The following is a 20,770-nucleotide window of genomic DNA, read 5'->3' on the forward strand; positions in this document are numbered from 1 at the left end:
AGTACTTTTTAAAAAATATACTCAACTTTACAAAATTTTATTAATAACCATAATCTTTTTAAAAAGTTCAAAAATAATCTTACCGTGAGTACTATGTTTAAAAAAAATACTCATAAAATTTTAAAAGTAGCATTAATAAAAAAAAAGTTCAAAATTTTTTTTACTGTCAATATATAGACGAAAACTGTCTATCGGTATCTCATAAATTATTTTTAAACTATAGTATGTTACTTTTGAAAATTCAACTATTTTTGAAATGTGGTACTAAGTAAAAATATTTTTTAATTTTTTTAAAAAAATTAAGAGTATTAATGAAACTTATGAAAATTTAAATAAACTTTTAAAACACTGAGGTATTTTTTAAATCCTTTTGAAAGTTTGAATTATTTTCTTAAATAAAGTATCAATAGTTATCCTCCAAAACTAATAGTAATAGTATTTTTTTAACATTCTCTTAAAAGTTTAAAGGTATTATTGAAATTTTTAAAAAGTTAAGAGTATTTTTGAAACAAGATGTAAAGTTGAATATATTTAACCTTGTTATTAGTAGTTCATAAATATAAGTATATTTGGTTATTAAGAAGTTAGATCAATCTACCTGCATTAGAAATTCTTTTAAATCTTAACAATATTTTTCACTGGGTTAAATTGTTGCTTTTTAAGTATATGATAAATGGTTAGATACTAAAATTAAATAAGTATATTAGAACTAAATTATTACTTTTTTCCAGTGTTTTTAACCTTAACTTTGTATAGCCTTATTTAGGTCTCTTTCATAAAATTTCTACGAAAATGGAAGGCCTTCATCTTCATATTTGTTAAAATGAGTACACGTTGAAACTTCAAAAGAAAAAGTTGGTAGAATTATTATAACATCTGCTGATTGCGTGTTGACTTGACCTAAGTGCTTCTAGTTTGGTAGGCTTAATAAAATTATATTTAAGCTATGAAGTAAATAATTCTTCAGTTTTCTTTGGAAAAAAAAAACGAGCCAATTGGACCAGAGAATTTCTTTTGGTTGTCGAGAAGAATAAGACCGATGGGTCTTAAACTTTATCTTTTTCCATAATAAAGATATAATGTGACTTGTGTGAGGGTATTAAAGCAATAACACGCTTATGCTGCTTTTCACTTTTCTTAATGCAATGAAATGAGATGCATGTGTTGCTTTTTACTTTGCCTTTTCTGTTAAATAAAGTTCTTATTTCGGATGTAATTAGAATTTTGTCCTTAAATTACTTGCATTGATTTGACTTACCTTCCACTAGAGTTCTGATGATCAAAATATTCTAAATTATAAAAATATATATAAACTATGCTACTAGTTAAGTGAGATAATCAAAGGGATTTAATATGGACATGTCCCCTGAAGTCCACTTAAGAATTATGGAGACACAAATAGCAACCGAAAGTTTATCCTAAATTCGTACTCGAGGTCCCCAGTTGTACCTCTAAATCAGCCTTCTCCTTTGTCCCTCCGGAATGTCTCTGGAGTTGCTCCCCACTTTGAGCACCACGTAAATGTGCTGCTCGAAAGAAGTTTTTGATGGCTTCATCCTTCTCGTCAATAAACCGCATAAAACTTTGAATGGTCTGAGTACAGCCAGTATTGGACGGAATGGGGGTCGGTGTAACCACCTCTGAATGACGGTGTTGTCGTTGATAACGGATATACTGACCAATTATTCTTAGAAGAAACATGAAAAGTGCAGTAGAGGAAATGATTCCACAAAGTAAATACAAACCCCAGAAACTGATTAGGTGAAGTTGGTCTGGCTGCGCTTCTCCTCCCCGCTGCCCGGGACAACCCAGCTTACAGAACCAGGTGTCGTGTATCTCTTGAAGCTTTCCATTCTCAGAGAGTCTTAAAATTGCAGTTGACATATCAACTGCGAGTCGAGATCTTCGCTGAAAAGCCTGTACTCATAAAAAGAAAAATTGAGTCGCGAAAGTTTAAGAATCCATTAAACATTTTTTTAAGTGTAAAGATTAAATAGATTCAATCTTCAGGGTCATGGACTATAAACACATTATGTTGCGGATTGTTAGGAGGGAATCCCACGTTGGCTAATTTATGGAATGATCATGAAATTTATAAATAAGAAATACATCTCCATTAGTATGAGACCTTTTGGGAAATTCTAAAGCAAAGCCATGAATCATACCATTGTAGAGAGTCATGATTTCTAACATGGTATCAGAGTTATGTCCTTAACTTAGTCATGTCAATAGAATCCTCAAACGTCGAACAAAGAAGTTGTGAGCTTTGAAGGTATAGTCAAAAGTGACTTAAGTGTCGAACAAAGGGTGTACTTTGTTCGAGGACTCCGGAAGAAGAGTCGAGCCTCGATTAAGGGAAGGCTGTTTGAGAGCTTCATAGTTCTCAGGGAGGCTCTACTTTAAAGTATGAGGCCATTTGGGGAAGCCCAAAGCAATGCCAAGGCAAGAGAGCTTATACTCAAAGTGGACAATATCCTTTGTTAAAAGTCGTGATTCCTAACGAACTATGCCTATAGCATTATTAGGTAAAGAAAAGATAGATAGAGACTCACAAATCCCCATCCGCTTCTAGTAAAAGTTTGTCCGATCATTCCAAACTCTTTGGTCTTAGACAGAAATAACTCCAAATACGGCAGTTCATCAATGATAGCTGCCACACCGCCTCCTTTTGGACCAAGCCGCAGCGCTTTCTCGTAATCATCAGGGTCGTGAAGCTCCACTAGTCTGGAGCGTGGTATGAAAAGGCTCTGTGTCAAATAGTCATAAGCAAAGGATCCTACCTGATATCCTATTGGCACGTTACTTGCAACCAAGTCATCAATTCCACGTATTGGCGACCAAAGTTTCTGAATTGTGAGTATTGATGTCAAACTTGCTGTGTAGCTTGACGTTATTACCAACAATAAGAACAGCCATACCAACATCACCATTCGTGAAAGTGGGCTAATGGTTGCTTCTTCTGTTTATTCAATGATAAGAACAATAAGACAATCAAGAACAATATGGATCATTGTTCTTCTCTTTCTTTGACAAAACATCTAAACAACCATTATGTTTTGAATCTTACCGAAAAGGAAAACAGAAAAGAAAAGAAATAGGAGCTCTAAAATGTAAAGGACTTACGATTAGCCTTGAACAGAGTTGAAAAGCTGAACCTGCAAGACACACAACAATAGCTTCGTATGAGTTATGACCCTCAAATTGTCCTTGAAAAAAGAAAATACAAAAATTGGTCAAAGGAGCAATGTGAGGGAAGCCATAAGAGCCTTACAGACACATAGTGATAATCTGCCTCTTTGGAGGACCTCGAAAATGGTCGTTGATTCGGTGCTCAAGCATCCAAATAACAATCCCAATAATCACAAAAGAAAATCCTGTTACACACCACATCTCTGCTGTAAATGGTTTAAGAAACACCCAAGCACTTGATTTTGAATCTTTAACTGGGGCAACTATGATAAGCCCGGTAGTGATATAGGGTTGAGAAAAATCAACAACCTTTGTACGGTTGGTAACAATAGCAATGTCCCCAACAGCTGCATCAAACACCTAGAACCCAAAATTATTCAGAATAAGCAAGCCATTTCAATGGAATTCAGACAAGTTCAAATGAAGAACACTCTACTCACACTATCTGCAACCGATTGAACGAGTTCATCGTAACTAGGATTGACAAGACCATCCCCAAACGGCACAAATTTGTAAGGAACTTCATATGGAATAAGCTTGAGTGCTGCTTTGAAAATATCAATTACGTATCCTTGAACTATATTGGTGTTGTTCACTTGAGTAACAAACTCAACAAAGCTTGCTCTTCTTGGATATGCAATTCTTAGGGGCTTTCCAGCGTCTGCTATCACCCAACCGTTTGGTATTTTTGAGTTTCCACCAGGCCAAACTACAATGTCGAGTTTCTGATCTAAGGGGGAATCTTTTTGTTTCAATGTCAAGGCTTCTGGTGGTGAAATCGAGAATCCTGAGTAGTTAAACCAATAACCCACCGTACGAATTTCCTTTTGGTCAATATTAATCACATCATAGCTACCATTGATGATATTTCTGTCTTCACCAAACTGAATTCGCCCACTTAAACCACTGTAATTTGTTTGCATAATAATCCTAAGAAGATCACTTCCTCCATTAAACACTTTAAGCCTTCCTAGTTGAATTCCACTTTTACTAGTGCCAAAGACTTTACCTGTAGATGAAAAGGTTATATTACCATTTTCTTTGAGAAACTTATCCACTGCCCTGGCAACAACCCATACTGAATCATAAGCATACAGTCCATAAACATTCAACACAGAATTGGCCAAACCTTTGGGCTGCATTTTGCTCAAACGATTCCACAAATCCTTCTTTCCTTTAGACTCTTGAGTATGAGGGCGTAGCCCCACTACCCCATTAAGTATATCAAGTGAAGCAAGATCTGTTGGTGAAAAAGAATCTAGAGTTGTGGCAAGCCAATCAGTTGCAAACCAAACGTAATTGCTGGAAAGCATACCAAGTTTATGGGCGATGGTGAAGATTCTTAATTGAGGATCGGGGCCGACGTGAACGACATAAACACGAGGACCGAGCAATTTAGATTGGTTAAGTATCTCCGTGATCTTAGTAAGATTAGCCAGAGAAGGCAAGCCAAATCCATGAGCAATACGACACATTTTCTTCTGAAGTTCATCACCCAAAGAAGATATCCCATTTCTCCCATAATCATCATCCAAAAATATAACAATGACCTCTTTCCACCCATAGTAATCAATCAAGTCAGCCATGGCAGCCATTTGGTAAGAGTCACTTAAAGTGGTTCGGAGGAAGAAAGGGAGTTGGAGAGTCGATAATGTTGGATCAGTGGCACCATATGATACTTGAGGAATTTGTAGACCATTAACAAGCTCAGAAATCACATGAGCCACCACCGAGGATTGTGGGCCAATGATGGCAACGATCTCTTTCTCAAGTACATGCAAAGCTACCACCCATGAAGAGAACCATGAACTCAAGATTAGGCAGAATTTTATCTAAATTTCTTAAAGATTAAAAGAAAAAATACAAAAAATTGAGGTATAACTTAGAACTTATAAGATCAAAACTTCATGGTCTTAAGTTATCAAACGCCCAAAGAAAAAGATGGTGTGGGAACCTCTGTGTAGTAGACGCGTTTTAAAACCTTAAGGGGAAGCTTGGAAGGAAAAGTCCAAAAAGGACAATATCTGCTAGCGAGTCAAACACCGGGCGATGTGCCAGCGAGGAGACTGAGTCCTAAAGGGATGGACACCAAGCGGTGTGCCACCGAGGACGTTGAGCTCCAAAAGGGGGTGGATTTGTGAAATCCCTATTGGTTAGAGAGAGAGGGGAATGAAAAGTTCTTTATAAGGGTGTAAAAAGTTCTTCCCAGCAGAAGTCTTTTAATGAAATATTATACTATAGTTAAGAGTCAACGGTGCCCCAAAATACCAGGGCTGGTAATCACAATGTAATCATAGTTCTTAGATAGAGCAGAACTATGGTCCAACTCAAACAATAGCTTCTGAACTTGGAATGAACGATACCAGGGGAGAGTGAGCAAAATTTTATACTTTGCCCACTTCTTTATCTTGACTCCACTCTGAATGAGAGTACTGATTACAGAAACACACAAAAAAAAATTGTGAAAAATCATGCTTTAGGATCAAAGTTCCACCTCAATTAGACATGGAGAAGAACAGCATCTCCGTTGACCTTATAGATGAAACCAAAGACAAAGAGAGCCAGACATAGGTGAAGGAAAAACAGGAGCCGCCACAAGGCAGCTCAGCTACACAAATGAAACAAAAAAAAAACAGAGAGAGAGAGAGATTGTACCCCCAACAGAGCCCAAGAAGTCGCTGCAGTTAGAGTCCTCCATCAGGAGCTTCACCTTTGTCCCACTCAAGATGTTGGGGTCAGCATTTATGTCGGCGATTGCTGCTTCCATCGCCGGCTTTGCTGCTCTACCAATAACCGAATTGAAAGTAAAAACCGCACCAATATTTACCACAACTGCCTTTTGGCACCAGATCGAACCACTAAGAAACAGCCATATCAAAGTATGCAGCAGCGGTAGAGCACCAAATATTCCCATAATCTTAAAACAAACCAACCATCCAAGCTCTTGACTTGGTCAATACAGTCAGGAAATGAATGTTCGGAATCACAGTAAGAATTAGCACTATAAGTACCTCAGCTCTGTTCAAATCTTAGGGGGCCGCCCACTTCCGGGTTTGGGATAATGAGTATGGAACTCAAGAACAATCCATAGTTAAAGAGACCATTCAAGGCTGCCCATGTCACAGAGTATGCGCAACTTGCACGACATGAAGAAAGAAAAGACAAAAGAAAAGGAAAAAGAAATGGCCAACAAAAGGAGAAGGTACCACGTGATAAATAAGAACATACATTTTGATCATCACAACTTTGGTGGGAAGGTCATTCGAGTCAATTTAAGGGAAGAAATTTAAGTAATTCAAGGACAATTTTCTATTTATATTTAAAATGAAAACTTTATTTAAAGGAGAAATCGAACTAAAAGCAGCATATTCATTTCATTTCATTGCATTAATAGAAGTGTGTAATTACTAGAACACCCTCACATGACATCTTTATTTTTATTTTTATTTTTATTTTTTTATACCTGGTTTGAAAAGGGGTGGATAGCGTGGAAGTGATAGGCTATTTAAGTGAACACTTTAAGTTTGACAGAACCACTTGAATGGCCTGGTGTGAGAGGTGACTATCCAAATCTAAAATGACGAAAACAACCTTTCTCGCTTATGAAACCTCCATAGTACCCCTGCTTCGTGTTGGTTAAATCTTATTTCAGTTTCTAAATATCTATATTTGTTTTATTTTTCTCCTTATTATATTAAATGGTTAATATTTGTTTGTTTTTTTAAAAATATATAATTTCATGTGTGTTCTTAGTCCTTTTATGGAAGCTTGCATCTCATCTCTGAATTTGGCCATTTATTTTTTAGCTAATTTAATTTCTACTTAATTTTTTTAAGTTTATAAATATATTTTGTTACTATTTAGCTTATCAATCTATATTTGTTAGGAAAAGAATTAATATAAAATTTAAATGGTTACAAATTAAAAAGTATTATGCCCTAAGTTCATAATTCAGGCTTTATAAATTGATTATAATTAAGCTATAAAATAATAATAGTTAGAGAGTCAATTAAACGTCTTAAAAGAAAAAGGAAAAGCGAGCCAATTAGACCTCTCCTGTAAATCAAAGAATTTACTTTGGTTGTCCATCTTAGACTTTTTCTTTAATCACAATAAAGATGTCTTGTAAGGGTGTTCTCGTAATAAACACAATGATGCTGATTTTCACTTTTAATAATGCATAGAATGAGATGCATATGTTACTTTTAGTTCGACTTTTCTCTAAATTAAAGTTTTCATTTTGGATGTAAATAGAAATTTGTCTTTGAATTTCTGGAATTTCTCCCCTTAAATAGATTTGAGTTACCTTCTATCAAAAATTTCTTAATAATTGTGTGGTACCTAATCACTTTTGTTGGGCATAATATATTTTTCATCTGTCTGTCCTTTTTTTTTACCGCGGCAAGTCAAGAGTCCAAATGTCGCAATTTGTTGGATAAATAGATATTAATATATTTTTGTGCTAAAAAACATGCATATGTTATGTTACTAAGATTATATATTCCAAAATATGTGCTTATTCATGTATGTATTGTTGAATGTCATGTTAAATTGAATACATTCCGTAAAATAAATAAAATAATAATAATTTGTGAACGAAGAGGTACCATTGTTCATTTTTTAAAAAATTCTTGTTTTATTTTCCTAGTATGTTCTAGAAGATTTTTCACACCTAAAATAAAAAATAAAACTTAGATATAAAAATTTTGAAAAAGAAAACAGCTTATTCATTAATGATTGAAAGCTCGCTGTGAAAAAAAAAAACGATTAGAATTTGCCAATTTCATAGTCGAATATGATCAAGTTTAATGAATTTAACTTATCTTTTTCCGATAACAATCATGTTACAAAAGTTTTTTTTTTTTTTTTTTCCATACCATTTTTTCTTTATTTTTTAAAAGAGGAATATTGGTTAGGTACTAATTTCTAAAAAAACTCATTTCTCGTTTTAACGAGTATATTGCTCAGAGATGGTTATAAACCCAAGACCCAATTATCTAAAACCATAATGCTTATTTAACGCCCAAAAAAAATAAGAAAGCACTAAATGGAACATTGAAAGAACATGATGAAAGAAAAAAAGTTATGATCCAAATATGTTAGTGTCATAGTCTAGGACGATAAAGTGAACTGACCCATATTTTTGGTAAGAAACAAGTTCCAAAAAAATTTCTTTGGCCACATGTTTTTCATTTTTTAAAAAGAAACCATTGGTCATTTTCGTCATTTTAAAGGAGTACCATAAGTGATAGTTATAAATCATAAATCCCAAAAGATTAAAATACTTAAATATACGACTTTTAACACAAACCAAAAAAAAGTAAAAAACAAAAACGAGAAACCACTAAACAAATTATTGAAATCAAGCGGTAAAAAAACTAAGTTACAATGAAAATTTGTCAATTCCATAGTGAAGATGTTAAAGTTTGATATATTTGATCCAACATTTTCAAAAGTTTTTCTGAGCCAAAATTTCTTCATTCTAAAAGGGAAATTATTGGTCACTTATCACATTTTTAATGGGGTATCATTTACCATTCTTCATCATTTCAAATGAGTACTATTGGCCATTTTCTTTCATTTTTAAAAGGGTAACCATTAGCTATTTCTAAAAACTTTTCTTGTTTTAATATCTCTCATGGATTATTCTAAACCTAAAAGCCAAAAGATTTTAAACCAAAAAACTTAAATATAGGACCTTAACATTAAAAGAACAAAAAAAAAAAAAAAGGAAAAAAAAACCAAGAATTAATGAGCTTTATAAAGATGGTCAATATATATATCTGAAAATGACCAATGCCCCTGTAAAAATGACAAAAATATCGTCCAAGGAAAAAAAAAATGGTGTGAATTTTAAAAATGAAATTTGACATCTTCACTGTTAATCAGAAAAAGTTGAATCCAAATTTTTAAAAATAAGAAGTTAGATAAATTCTGTGTACTAGAAGTTTAAACTTTCAATTGACAACTCATTCCTTTTTACCTCGCGAAGATTTATACTCATCGTTCACTTCTGGTAAAGTGGTAGGTGTGTGGTCCCAAGTTTATCAACGGTGTTTCCAGCATACAATAGTATGGAAAGACTATTAAACAATCAAGTCATGGATCAAATAAGAGAAGAAACAAACAAGTCCATGGGTCAAGTTGGAAATAAAACACAAATCATGGGTCAAAGGTCAAATAAGAAATTAAACAAAAAGTCATGGGTCAAATTGGAGATTAAACAATCAACTCATGGGCCAAATTGAAAAATTAAACATAAGTAGGTCAAAAACCGATGAAAACTTCCCATTTTTTCAGAAACCAATCAAAATAATAAGAATAATAATAATAAATAAATAAATAAATAATAAAAAACGTAAAAGGGCTTTAATTTAAAGTTCTCAGGTCACTGTATGTATTTATTTATTTATTATTATTATTATTGTTGTGTTTTTTTTTTTTTTTTGAAAAAAGTGTAAGATACCATATCGATCGATATTGGGAAGGGAAGGAGAACGAAACATTCTTTATACGGGTATGAAAACCTCTCCCTATCAAACACGTTTTAAAAGCTTAAGAAGCTCGAAAATGAAAGCCCAAAGAGGATAATATCTATTAGCGGTGAGCTTGGACCGTTACAAATGATATAAGAGTCAGACACCGGACAATGTACCAGCAAGGACGCTAGACATTGGAGGAGGGTGGATTGAGGGGTCCCACATCGATTGGAGAAAGAAACGAGTGCCAGCGAGGACACTGAGCCTCGAAGAGAAGTGGATTGTGAGATTTCACCTCGGTTGGGAGAGGAAAACAAAACAATTTTTATAAAGGTGTGGAAAGCTCTCCCTAACAGACGTGTTTTAAAACCTTTTAGAAAAGAAGTTCAAAGAGAACAATATCTAGTCTACGGGAGTTAATGAATTGGGTTACTCAAAGTTTCTTCTTATCAGCTACTTATTATGCTAGCTGTAAAATGTCGTACGATGTGACAAAAATAAAAACACTCAGTACCCAATTCTGTCATATTCAATAATGTTGAAAAGCTCACAGAGCTATTTCACGGTAATCATTATTGCCGTTTTCCTATCAACCATTTAAATGCATGACCTACCGTCTGAGTTCTGATTTAAAATTCACAAGAGACAAATATCAAAACTGAAAATCTAACATTCATGAATTAAAAGTATGCGTAGTGAGTTCTTACTCGAGTTTCACCTCTCTCTTTGGAGGATCCAAGTCCAAATATGTATATGGCTCCGTTGGTTCCTCCCTGCAAAACGAAATCACATGATCCCCATAACATATGAGAGTAGCGTTTTATTAACATTATTATCAACGCCAAATGAATTTTCTCCAACTTCCTTTGTTTATCAGGCTAAAAACGTAGGAATAGTGTCCAATTTATGAGATAACTAAAAGGAAAGTTCGGATGATGGAAAATAAAACAATCATTTCTCGATCAAATTCACGTGCCTTATCGTTTATCACTACTATGCTTAACGTGTCGTCTCTATTCTCGATTCCACTAAAAACTATTTTCAGAAACTGTTCTTACAAATTTGATGAGTTCAAAACGGTTGAAGACTTTGAGAAGCGACTCCATTAGCTCACAACATTTCAGACATGGCAGGGCATGAATGAAGGATACGAACAGAAAGGGCAAGGTACTCAAGATCAAGATTTCATCTTTATGGGTCTCAATTATCTACACTCAAACCCAGCGGGTGAAAGATTTGATCATTCTTCCAATTCCATAGCGAGGTTTCTTGAAAAGTAAAGCTAAGTCCTCATACTGACGAATGAATGAATCTATCTTGAAAATAAACAAAAGAGAACTGATAAGGTACAATCATACCCAGGTTTCGAACGCATGCATTGCCAGAAAAGCTTGAATGGCCCTGGAACAGTCTTAAATGGGTTCCCCTCAAAACAAGCCTACAATAAGAACAAAACAATAATCAGTGTCATCCAGGATATTCCACCACCTTCATACAGCCTCCACCAAAAAAAATAAAAAGAATCAAAAACTTGAAGAGGAAACATTTCATTGGAATATAATCTATTGTTGGGGTCATTCTTGTACATGCAAGATAACCTCACTGAACTGGCATGTACCTAGGTTGAGAAATTCAAAAAAAAAAAAAAAAAAAAAGGTTTTATCACACTCCCTCTTTCTTCTTTCTCAACTTCTTCAAACCGAAATAAACTATGATTTGGCTACAGAAATGCAAGCCGAAATAAATAAACTATGCTTTATTCCATAACGTTATTAACCGGAGGAAGAACCTTATTTTTTATATCCCCTCAAACGAATCTGATCAAGCCTTGTGAATGAGAGTGCAATTACCTATGAGCTTATCTCTTTCATGGGAGGCTATTCTCCTCTAAACAGGGTTCCAGATTCATGTCTACTGGGTCAGGCCATTAAAGTGGCAGTGGAGCTCTAGCTCAACAAAAATTGATAAGAAATATCATACTTAGAAGAGGAAGCTAGTGCTGCATTTTCTTATATGAGTTCAAATTTGATGGTTTTTCGGTTCAAGTCTGCAAAAAAGGAAGTGAAACATTTCTGATTTTCTGGAGTGTTCCAAATGCTAATTATTATGGAAATTGCTAGTGTTACAATTAGCTTTTTATGAAACATCTTAAGTATGGTCACCAGAAGAGACAATATTGTATATGTTACTGTTACCAAGCCAACCAATCAGCTTAACCACTCGTGTCAATGACATTTTTGCTAAAGCGTTAAAAGAGGGATTGAAAGAAATCCACACTTGCACCAAGTTAGTTACGAAATCAGCGTTTATCTATGGTAGACCAATTGTCAATCGTTATTCTCATAACTAATGAAGTTGTTGGCAAGAAAAGGTGACAAGAGAAAGAATTGGTTTCCAAAGTAGATCTTAAATCCTATTATTCCATTAAAAAAAATTTCCTTATTCTCCACAAAACAAAGCTAAAAGTGATGAATCTTCTAAACCTAGTCAAGCCTTTTGCACTGTCGTCTGGTTTTCCAATCAATCTTCCTAAGAGAAGGGTTTTGGGTTTAACTAGTATCCTAGTGGAGAATTTGAGATTGTGGATCTGCAGGGATGCAAAAGGCGTGTTGACCTTTTAAAATAGTTAGTTCTCTTCTTATGAGGTAAACCTATGTGCATTGAATCTTTGTTTGTAGTCAAGTTCTTGAGAATAGTAGGGAACTAACGCTTACGAATCAAGCTGGCTAAGGTGTTTTAGCAAGACAAGGCTCTTGTCTTGCCAAAACACCGTTACAACAGGAAAAAATGAACATGAGGAAATACAACAATTGACAAAGGAAAAGTAAAGAATTTCAGTAAACATTTTCCTCGTGAGAGCTATTGTTTTTTTCTTTTTTCTCCAGAACCTCCAACAATAAATAATTGAAGACAGACAAATATTGAAAAATTACAGCCGATTCAAAACTCAAAAGTATTTGACATAGTAACTTACTTGGCAATACGATAGACTATTGTAGCGATGATGAATTAAATGCTAATGAAATTCCAGAGAACATTATAGTTTTAGTTATTGAATATCCGATCTAAACCATACATGAAATCCTCAACTCTATAATCATCTTTTACATTTCCATGCACTACAAAAACGAAAACCAAACATTAGTATTGGAGGTCATATTCTCCAGCCAAATACATTTGTGAACTTTCCTGTTGGAGGTGAAAGCACATACGTGAGGCAAACGGGAGTTCTAATTTCTCCTTTTCTTCCAGAATATATAACTCATTATAGAAAGACTTAAGAGGAACATTGCGTTGAAAGCTTTACTTTGAGAATAAAATTCAGAGTGTTCAAATGACAAAAGAAATTCAACAGAATAACTATTTTCAGTCATCGCACACGTTCCGATCTCCTTGACCATTCGCTTCGTCCAAAGATTTAACAAATAAACCTCACTGCTATCCAAAATACTGCAATTATCTTTCCGGAAATTTTGCTGTCAACGTAAACGTGATGCTCTTATGCTCCTAGTTCCTAATGGCCATAATTTCTAAGATACTAGTCGCTAAATCCATCCTGCTTCCGACTTCTCAAATTTACTCCCAAACTTATCAACGATACCACGTACAACCAAAACCCCCAGGAAAAACACATAATAATCCAAATCCATCAGGAAACTGAACATCGAAGAAAATGCTTCATTATCGACACAAACGATCGTTGAAATAAATCGCATCCTACCTAACGACGACAAACTCCGGAATCACTTCGATATTCATTTCTCAAATCAGTTCATTAGAAACAAATCGAAATCGGAATAAACAAGAAATTAAAGAGCAAGAAGAAGACTAGATGAAATTATGTGGAAAAAGAAGCAAGCAATGCTGATGAACATAGAAACTACAAAGAAATGAAACTTTACTTGAATGACATCCTCCGCTCTGTCGTTGCATCTGTGAGCCTTAGGCTGGCGATCCTCGCCCTCAGGCATCCCCCATGGACTTTCTCTCCTTTTCACAGGCCTTGCCTCGCTCATCTTCTCTCTCGGACAGAAAATTATGAGCAGTGCACACCGGCAAGGGAAATATATACTCGATTCAATTTCAGACTCTTCGCAGCAATGCCTACGAGGCGATCTGTTTCACAGGCATCAAATTCCACTTAGCTGCGAACTTGCGCAAACGACGTCGTCTTAGGTTTTCAAATTAAACCTTCGTCTTTATTTCATTTTCATCAAATTTATTTTTATTTTTTTTAAAAAAAAAAAGACTATATGAACCCTAAAAAAAATTTTAAAAATTATTATTATTATTAATTTTGTTATAGATTGATAATGCCCTTTCGAACATGTGTATTGTTATCTTTGTTGTTTAATCACGTAAAATGTTTGAAGCTGAGTCTCATGGTTATGTTTGTTAAAAACATATTGTTTGTAGTCATGTATCGGATGTCCCGATCATGTTTGTTCAGTACGTGTTGTTCATGCCTGCATGCCCATTCCAAATCCTTTTTAGTTGCTTTTGCATTAGATAGCTTTATGCTATTCTTGTTGCGTTAACATAGGAGTGTATGACCAGTCACCAAAATCATGCATATGTCAGCTATGGCTAAAATTCTCGAAAATATACTATATGAGGATGTGATTAGTTGTCAATTCTTCATACCTGGATTTTATGTTATCAAAGTTGTGATTGTTACTTATTTTCTTTTAGCCTATAACATTACTTTCTTAAAAATTTTCTAAACCATTTCTCTCAAACGTGAATCGAGTCTCAAGCATACACTAATATTATCTGCAAAATATGAATTTTACACGACTAACCTGTTCGCTAGGTTATAACAAGTACTGCATACTCATGGACCCATCGTCGATTGTGACACTAAGTACATCAAGGTGAAGTCACGGACAACGTCGAGCCCAATAAAAACTAGCTAGGTACGAACATTGTCATGTAACCAATCTTCTTGTACTGTTAACAATGACACATTATGTGTCGCCCATTGGTACAAAGTTGAAAATGTTCTAACAACTCTCTATGAGACTCGTGGTTCACAAAAGTAACGGAATCTTACATAATTTACCTCGACATCAACTCCAGCTTTAGTTGGGTAAAAAACAAATGGTGACGGTAGGTTGAGAAGTGATTGTCCAGCGGTCATCGACACTCTACGAATTAATTTGTTTTCTATTGCTAATTAATAGCCTTCGCATTTATAATTACAATCTATTAATTTATATCATTAATAAATATCTTTCAATATTTATAATAAAAATTGTATATTGTAAGTATATAATAAGAGTGGTATATCTGTCATATGAAAAAAACATGTTAGGCTTAATATTTAAGACAAGAGTGCTATGAACATGTAGGATTTACCTTGTCCTCATTGCAGCCACGTGGATCACGTGGAATTTATTTATGTCAATGGTTCCATTATTGTAGTAGAGTAAAGGAGATTAATCGCCTATTATTATCTTAACCATGGATGGTTCCATTTTGACTCAACCATGGTTAAGCTCAATAAAAAAAATAAAAACACTTCCATTTAAAAAAGAAAAAAATTCAACTATAAAAATAGCCTTGAAAATTGAGCAGCCCAGCCCAAGATCCGATCAATTGCTCTGCTCAGAGACTCTGGGAAGAAAGCTCTGTGGAACCATGGGCGCTCTTCTCAAGCTCGTTGACGTTCTACTGTTCCTCGCCTTTCTCCTACTTGCAGTTGTAGTGCCTTTAATCGATTTCCAGGAGGTATTCCCTAAAAGCTTTTATCCTGATTTTGTAATCGATCTCAAGAGATGGTACGTCGCCCAATCGGGGGATTATTTAATGGCCGAGGCTCCTCATTTCGTCGTTGGCCTTATTTGGTTCGAGCTTCTTTTTCAATGGCCTCTCTTGTTTCTCAATCTCTATGCCTTCTTGAGCTCCAAGGCTTGGTACAAGACCACTTGCTTGATCTATGGCGTTTCTCTCGTGTCTTCCATGGTATTTTTCTGTTCATGTTCGGATTAATTTGGTTTTTGATTGATGGAATTTGTTCATAGCCTGTTGATTTTATCTTTGTTTGATTGAATGTATCTATTTTAGGTTAGGATTGAGTAGGGAGAGGATTTTGGATATGTTTAAGCATTTGGCGGAGTGGACGATGGATTTGTGGAGTTAATAGTGAGGAACCTTGGACAAATTTGAAGTTAGTAGAGTTTATTCCAGTCTTGTAGAGATTCAATATACATAACTTGGTTGTTCTTCAGCTTTTCTAGAACATTTTTAGAAGAATGTCATTTCTAGATTCTTGATTTATGTAGTTGATGATGCTGATAGAAGTTTTGGTTTCATTTTTGATTTTAAGTTCAATAATATGGAGACCAGGATTCAATCATGTAATCTCTTGGTTGACGGTATGTGTTAGGAATCACACATCTCCACAATAGTATGATATTGTACATTTTGAGCATAAACTCTCATGGTTTTGTTTTTTGTCGCTGTATTTCTTACTTATAAACTCATGATCAGCTCCTTAATTAGCCGATGTGGCACTCATCTCCGAACAATCCCTCTCATTGAACAAAGTACATCATAGAGCCTCTTCTGAGACCTATGGAGCCCTCAAACTACCTCCCCTTAATTGAGACTCGACTCCTGTTCTGGAGCACTCAAACAAATTACACCCTTTGTTCAACACTTGAGTCACTTTTGACTACACCTTAGAGACTCACAACTTCTTTCTTCGACATTTGAGGATTCTATTGATATGACTAAATTAAAGGGCATGGACTCTGATACTATGTTAGAAACCACAAACCTCCACAGTGGTATGATATTGTCCACATTGAGCACAAACTCTCGTGGTTTTGTTTTAGTTTCCCAAAATGACTCATACCAATGTAGATGTATTCTTTACTTATAAACCCATGATCAACCCCTTAATTAGCCGATGTGGATTCCTGTACCAACAGTATGTGCTTTAACTAGCTGAATAATGCTCGGGTTGACCTAATCGAAGTGATAGTTAGGTGGGATAGCTTTGTATGATGTTTTTTTTTTTCATAAGCTAGTATTGAACTAGCTTGGGAACTGCATTCTTGTCAATAAACTAAGGATTCAACATCAGGCTTTTGGCTTTAAATGGTGCATTTGAGATAGCTAACTGCAAGATAAAAAGGATTTTTCTGCTTCGTTTGTTAACCTTCTTGCGGAGATCCGCTAGTTTCTATGTCATCTCTTTCAGAGAAATTTTACTTGTATTGAATCACATTATCTGGCTGTGTAATTTCAGTCTGCTACGATGGGTGAAGTGGTTGGATCAAACCGGGCATCTAATACTCTGTTGACAATCTACTGGCCCTTCATGGGTTTGGGGGTGTTGGCCACGCTACGCGGGCTCGTGCCATGCTCGAGCAAGGCTCCGATCAACGGACCCAGACCATCAAATGGCAGGAAAAAGAGGGCTTGAAGTGCCATCCTAGATCGCCAATGGTCTGTCCCGACTGAGCGTATCACATTGTCGGACTGAGGATGTTGGTTCTTTAGGTAATGGTGCAACTCTCTCTTTTAACCTTCTAGTAGTCTTTCATTGTATGAGTGGTAGTGGTTCAATATTTGATCGTTTTAAGAATAAAATTGAGTTAAACCGAATCGAATTACATGAATGGTATTAATCCTTTTTTTGATTTTACCATGGCTAAATTTTAGAGACGCAGAAACGAAAGCTTATGCATCGCTTTTGTAACAGGATCACCATCATTGAAAGCCGTCTTTACATTGGATGGTTTGGTGTTTTGATGATCCCTACTTTATTGCCCGCCACATTTGGTGTTGGTATTTATCATATTGATGATTTAAAATTGAATATTTTAAAAACTATTAAGAGATTTTGGGCCTTCTAGTAGACTTCTTGCCCATAGGACGGGCATTTTCAAGGACTAGCCCACTTCCCATTACTCAACGAGTGTAATTCCTCGCACAAAATTAAGGGAGCCATTGAAAAGTGACTAAAACGCCATAAACATTGAGCTGCTCGACTATAAAGGAGAAGGGATTGAAAGCTTACCTAACGCGACTAATTGAGTGCCAGCACGTATCAGTGTCGGTTATTAAATTATGTATAGAATGAAAAACGTTCTAAATGGTACGTCACTCTTCCAAATAGAGAAGAATTTATATGTAATCTAATTGGTTTTCACGTCAATAAATTCAACCTCTTCTTAATTGATTCTTTGGGACAGTCCCTAGTCATGTCTTCTCAAACATGAAGAAACATAAATGGGATGTATAAGAACGTGAGGGACAAGGTCTAGAGAGCTCTTCATGCGTGGAAAGAAGTACGTTATTTACGTTGGGAGGCAAGAAAGTACTCATCATATTTATAGCACAAGCTATCCTTGACTATACAATGAGCTACTTTGCCCTCCCTCAAACATTTATGATGATATTAATCCGACGTGAGCTCGGTTGTGGTGGGGTCCGAGTGGGATAAGAGAAAAATGCATTAGAAAGTTAGCATGTTTTAAGAGACTCATGTAACGACTCTAGCCCACTACTAATAGATATCGTCTTTGAGCTTTCCCTTTCGAACTTCTTCTCAAGGTTTCAAAATGCGTCGTTTAGGAAGAGGTTTTTACACCCTTATGTGGAATGCTTCGTTCCCCTCTCCAACAAATGTGGGATCTCACAATTCACCCTCCTTTGAGGGCCCAGTGTCGTACCATTATATGGAATGCTTGATTCCCCTCTCATCCAATGTGGGATCTCACAATCCACCCTCCTTGGAGGCCCAGTGCACTCGTTGGCACACCGCTTGGTGTTTGACTTTGATATCATATGGAACGACTATAGTCCACCGTTAGTTATTCTCTTTGGGCTTTCCTTTCTGGGCTTCCCCCTCAAGGTTTTAAAACACATCTGTTAAGGAGACGTTTACACACCTTTATAAGAAATATTTCATTTCCTCACCAACCGACGTGGGATTTTACATTCAAGATGATGATCTTCTTGAAAGTCGTCGACCCCTCTCGTTAACTCAGAAAAGTATAATTTAGCATAGAGAGTCAATCGCAAATGGATTCGAGCGAAAACTTGGAAACAATAGCATATCATAATAGACACTAAACACAAATCCTTCAATAAAAGGCCATCGTACCACATTATAAAAGACTTTAAAGGAAGAAGAGTTGATCACTTAATAATCCAACGGCTGAAAATATGTACACATTTTTAAATAAATAATTAATAAAAATATTTCAAGTAAATTAGAGGAAGACATTCAACCGTTGCCGATAGCGTCGAAACTATCCAACGCGATTGCGTCACTACAACACAAAAGCCAACGTTGACCCAATTTTCCGCATTTGACTCGGTCAAAACAACCGCCAATTCAAGCGCGTGCCTCTCACAACAAAACGACAACGAAAACATTTAATCAAGCTGACAACGACAGTCAAATCAACGGCCAGCAGCCAGTCAGAGAGAAAAACAAGGGCCACGATCGTAACAACTTTCCTTTGCATTCGATAACGTCACAACAAAGTCAGCCCACGTCATCCCCTCGGGCCCACTACCAAATCCACGTGTCAGATTGCTTAGGAATTTAGACTTCTTCAAAGACTCGGTTAACTAAAGGAAGAACTCCTCCCTTTATTCTGCTGTGCGTTTTCTTGGACTTGAATTCAGTGACGACGAGGTCAAATAGGTGACATTATTTTAATATTATTTATTTTTGTATTAATAAATATTAAACTAATAATCAAATTAATTTAGTCATTAATATTTATTTATATTTTTTTTTTTTTGGTGAATTGTTGAATAAATATAATGGGAATATTTTAATGGGCAGTTAGCTAGAGGAACAAACCCACGGAGACCAATAAATAAAAATGCCACGTGGGAAAATAAATTTAAGAATTTTGTATATTTCTGTTAATTTTTTAATTATTAAAAATATTTAAAAAATTTAGTGTTGAATAAGATGGCGTGATTGAAGGTGTGTCCCCCATTTGTCAAATCAGAAAACTCGTGAACAGTGTAAAGTCTTCTTGATTTGACATTTTACACCAAAATCCAATTTTTTTATTGTTATTTTTATAAATATTTTAAGTAATTTCAATAAGTCAACTTGCATGGTCCTACGTGGACCTTCAATTCGATAATTCCTTCTCAATTTGGATTTGCTTATTTATTATTATTATTATTTTAAATAGTTTTGCCAAAAAGAAAAGTCAACTTGTTCAAGGACAAAAAAATATTTATACATTATAACAACCTGTTATAATTGGGTTTGGGTTTGATGGTAATTTCAGTATGACGGTCTAAATTCATCGTTCATAGATATTGTCTGTTTTGTTCGATATGTATTGCCGGTAATATCACGATTTTAAAACGCGTATACGAGGGAGAGGTTTTCACATCCTATAAGAAATGTTTCGTTTCCCTCTCTAACCGATGTGGGATCTCACAATTCACCTCCTTGGAGGCCAACGTCCTCGTTGGCACACCGTCCAGTGTTTACCTTTGATACCATTTGTAACAAGTTTGAACTCACCGCTAACAAATATTGTCTGTTTTGACCCGTTATGTATCATCCTCATCCTCATGATTTCCACACTCTTATAAACAATTTTTCGTTGCAGTTTCCAATCAATATAAAATCTCACATGAACAGTCATATTAACAGTTTTAAAGGTGTTAGTGCTGCAAGTAACGCCATCACTTTTGCTAGTTCCACCATTCCGATAAATATTTAGAAACATATATATCTTATGACTATTGGTATTTTTTTCAAATATATTATTTCATTATCGTCATTGATAATAATAATAATAATAATAATAATAATAATAATAATAATAATAAATGTTTAGAAATTGTCAACCTAATTACACATTACACGTTGAGTACATGCAAGATGAAGAACTCTTGTTGCATTGCATGGAACTTTTTTTTTTTTTTTGTTTATTTTATTTAAAAAAATAAAATATTTTAATAAATTTGGAGAACCACCAAACTATCATTTAGATTTAGATAAAACATTTAATTAGAGAAGTTAATCATATTTTCAAAACTTTTGAAAGATAAAAAAAAATTAATGAAAATAATAAAAAAATTAATTTTTTTTAATATATATAAAA

General features: G+C 35.0%; 3 protein-coding genes across 4 annotated transcripts; 1 reads left to right on the forward strand and 2 right to left on the reverse strand.

Moving 5' to 3' along the window:
* Positions 1-1,228: 1,228 nt before the first annotated feature.
* LOC111437050 (glutamate receptor 3.7-like) lies at positions 1,229-6,478 on the reverse strand. 2 transcript variants are annotated; one of them, XM_023074879.1, is made up of 7 exons: positions 6,201-6,478; positions 5,845-6,106; positions 3,630-4,972; positions 3,272-3,549; positions 3,124-3,155; positions 2,553-2,959; positions 1,229-1,917 (listed from the first exon to the last, which is right to left on the reverse strand). In XM_023074879.1, exons 2-7 carry the CDS (start codon positions 6,101-6,103, stop codon positions 1,414-1,416), a joined length of 2,823 nt encoding a protein of 940 aa, XP_022930647.1. In that variant the 5' UTR covers positions 6,104-6,106; positions 6,201-6,478; the 3' UTR covers positions 1,229-1,413. The 2 variants fall into 2 exon arrangements, with proteins under 2 accessions (XP_022930647.1, XP_022930646.1); XM_023074878.1 differs by having other exon boundaries at positions 5,845-6,477.
* A 3,683-nt stretch (positions 6,479-10,161) lies between these two features.
* Positions 10,162-13,783, reverse strand: LOC111437056. The gene is made up of 3 exons (XM_023074886.1): positions 13,571-13,783; positions 11,027-11,106; positions 10,162-10,441 (listed from the first exon to the last, which is right to left on the reverse strand). The coding sequence occupies exons 1-3, from the start codon at positions 13,682-13,684 to the stop codon at positions 10,372-10,374; spliced, it is 264 nt and encodes an 87-aa protein (XP_022930654.1). The 5' UTR covers positions 13,685-13,783; the 3' UTR covers positions 10,162-10,371.
* A 1,446-nt stretch (positions 13,784-15,229) lies between these two features.
* LOC111437055 (sigma intracellular receptor 2-like) lies at positions 15,230-17,317 on the forward strand. The gene is made up of 2 exons (XM_023074885.1): positions 15,230-15,632; positions 16,924-17,317. The coding sequence occupies exons 1-2, from the start codon at positions 15,309-15,311 to the stop codon at positions 17,098-17,100; spliced, it is 501 nt and encodes a 166-aa protein (XP_022930653.1). The 5' UTR covers positions 15,230-15,308; the 3' UTR covers positions 17,101-17,317.
* Positions 17,318-20,770: the final 3,453 nt, after the last annotated feature.

The sequence above is a fragment of the Cucurbita moschata genome, unplaced genomic scaffold, assembly GCF_002738365.1.
Source record: "Cucurbita moschata cultivar Rifu unplaced genomic scaffold, Cmos_1.0 Cmo_Scf00062, whole genome shotgun sequence".
NCBI lineage: Eukaryota > Viridiplantae > Streptophyta > Magnoliopsida > Cucurbitales > Cucurbitaceae > Cucurbita > Cucurbita moschata.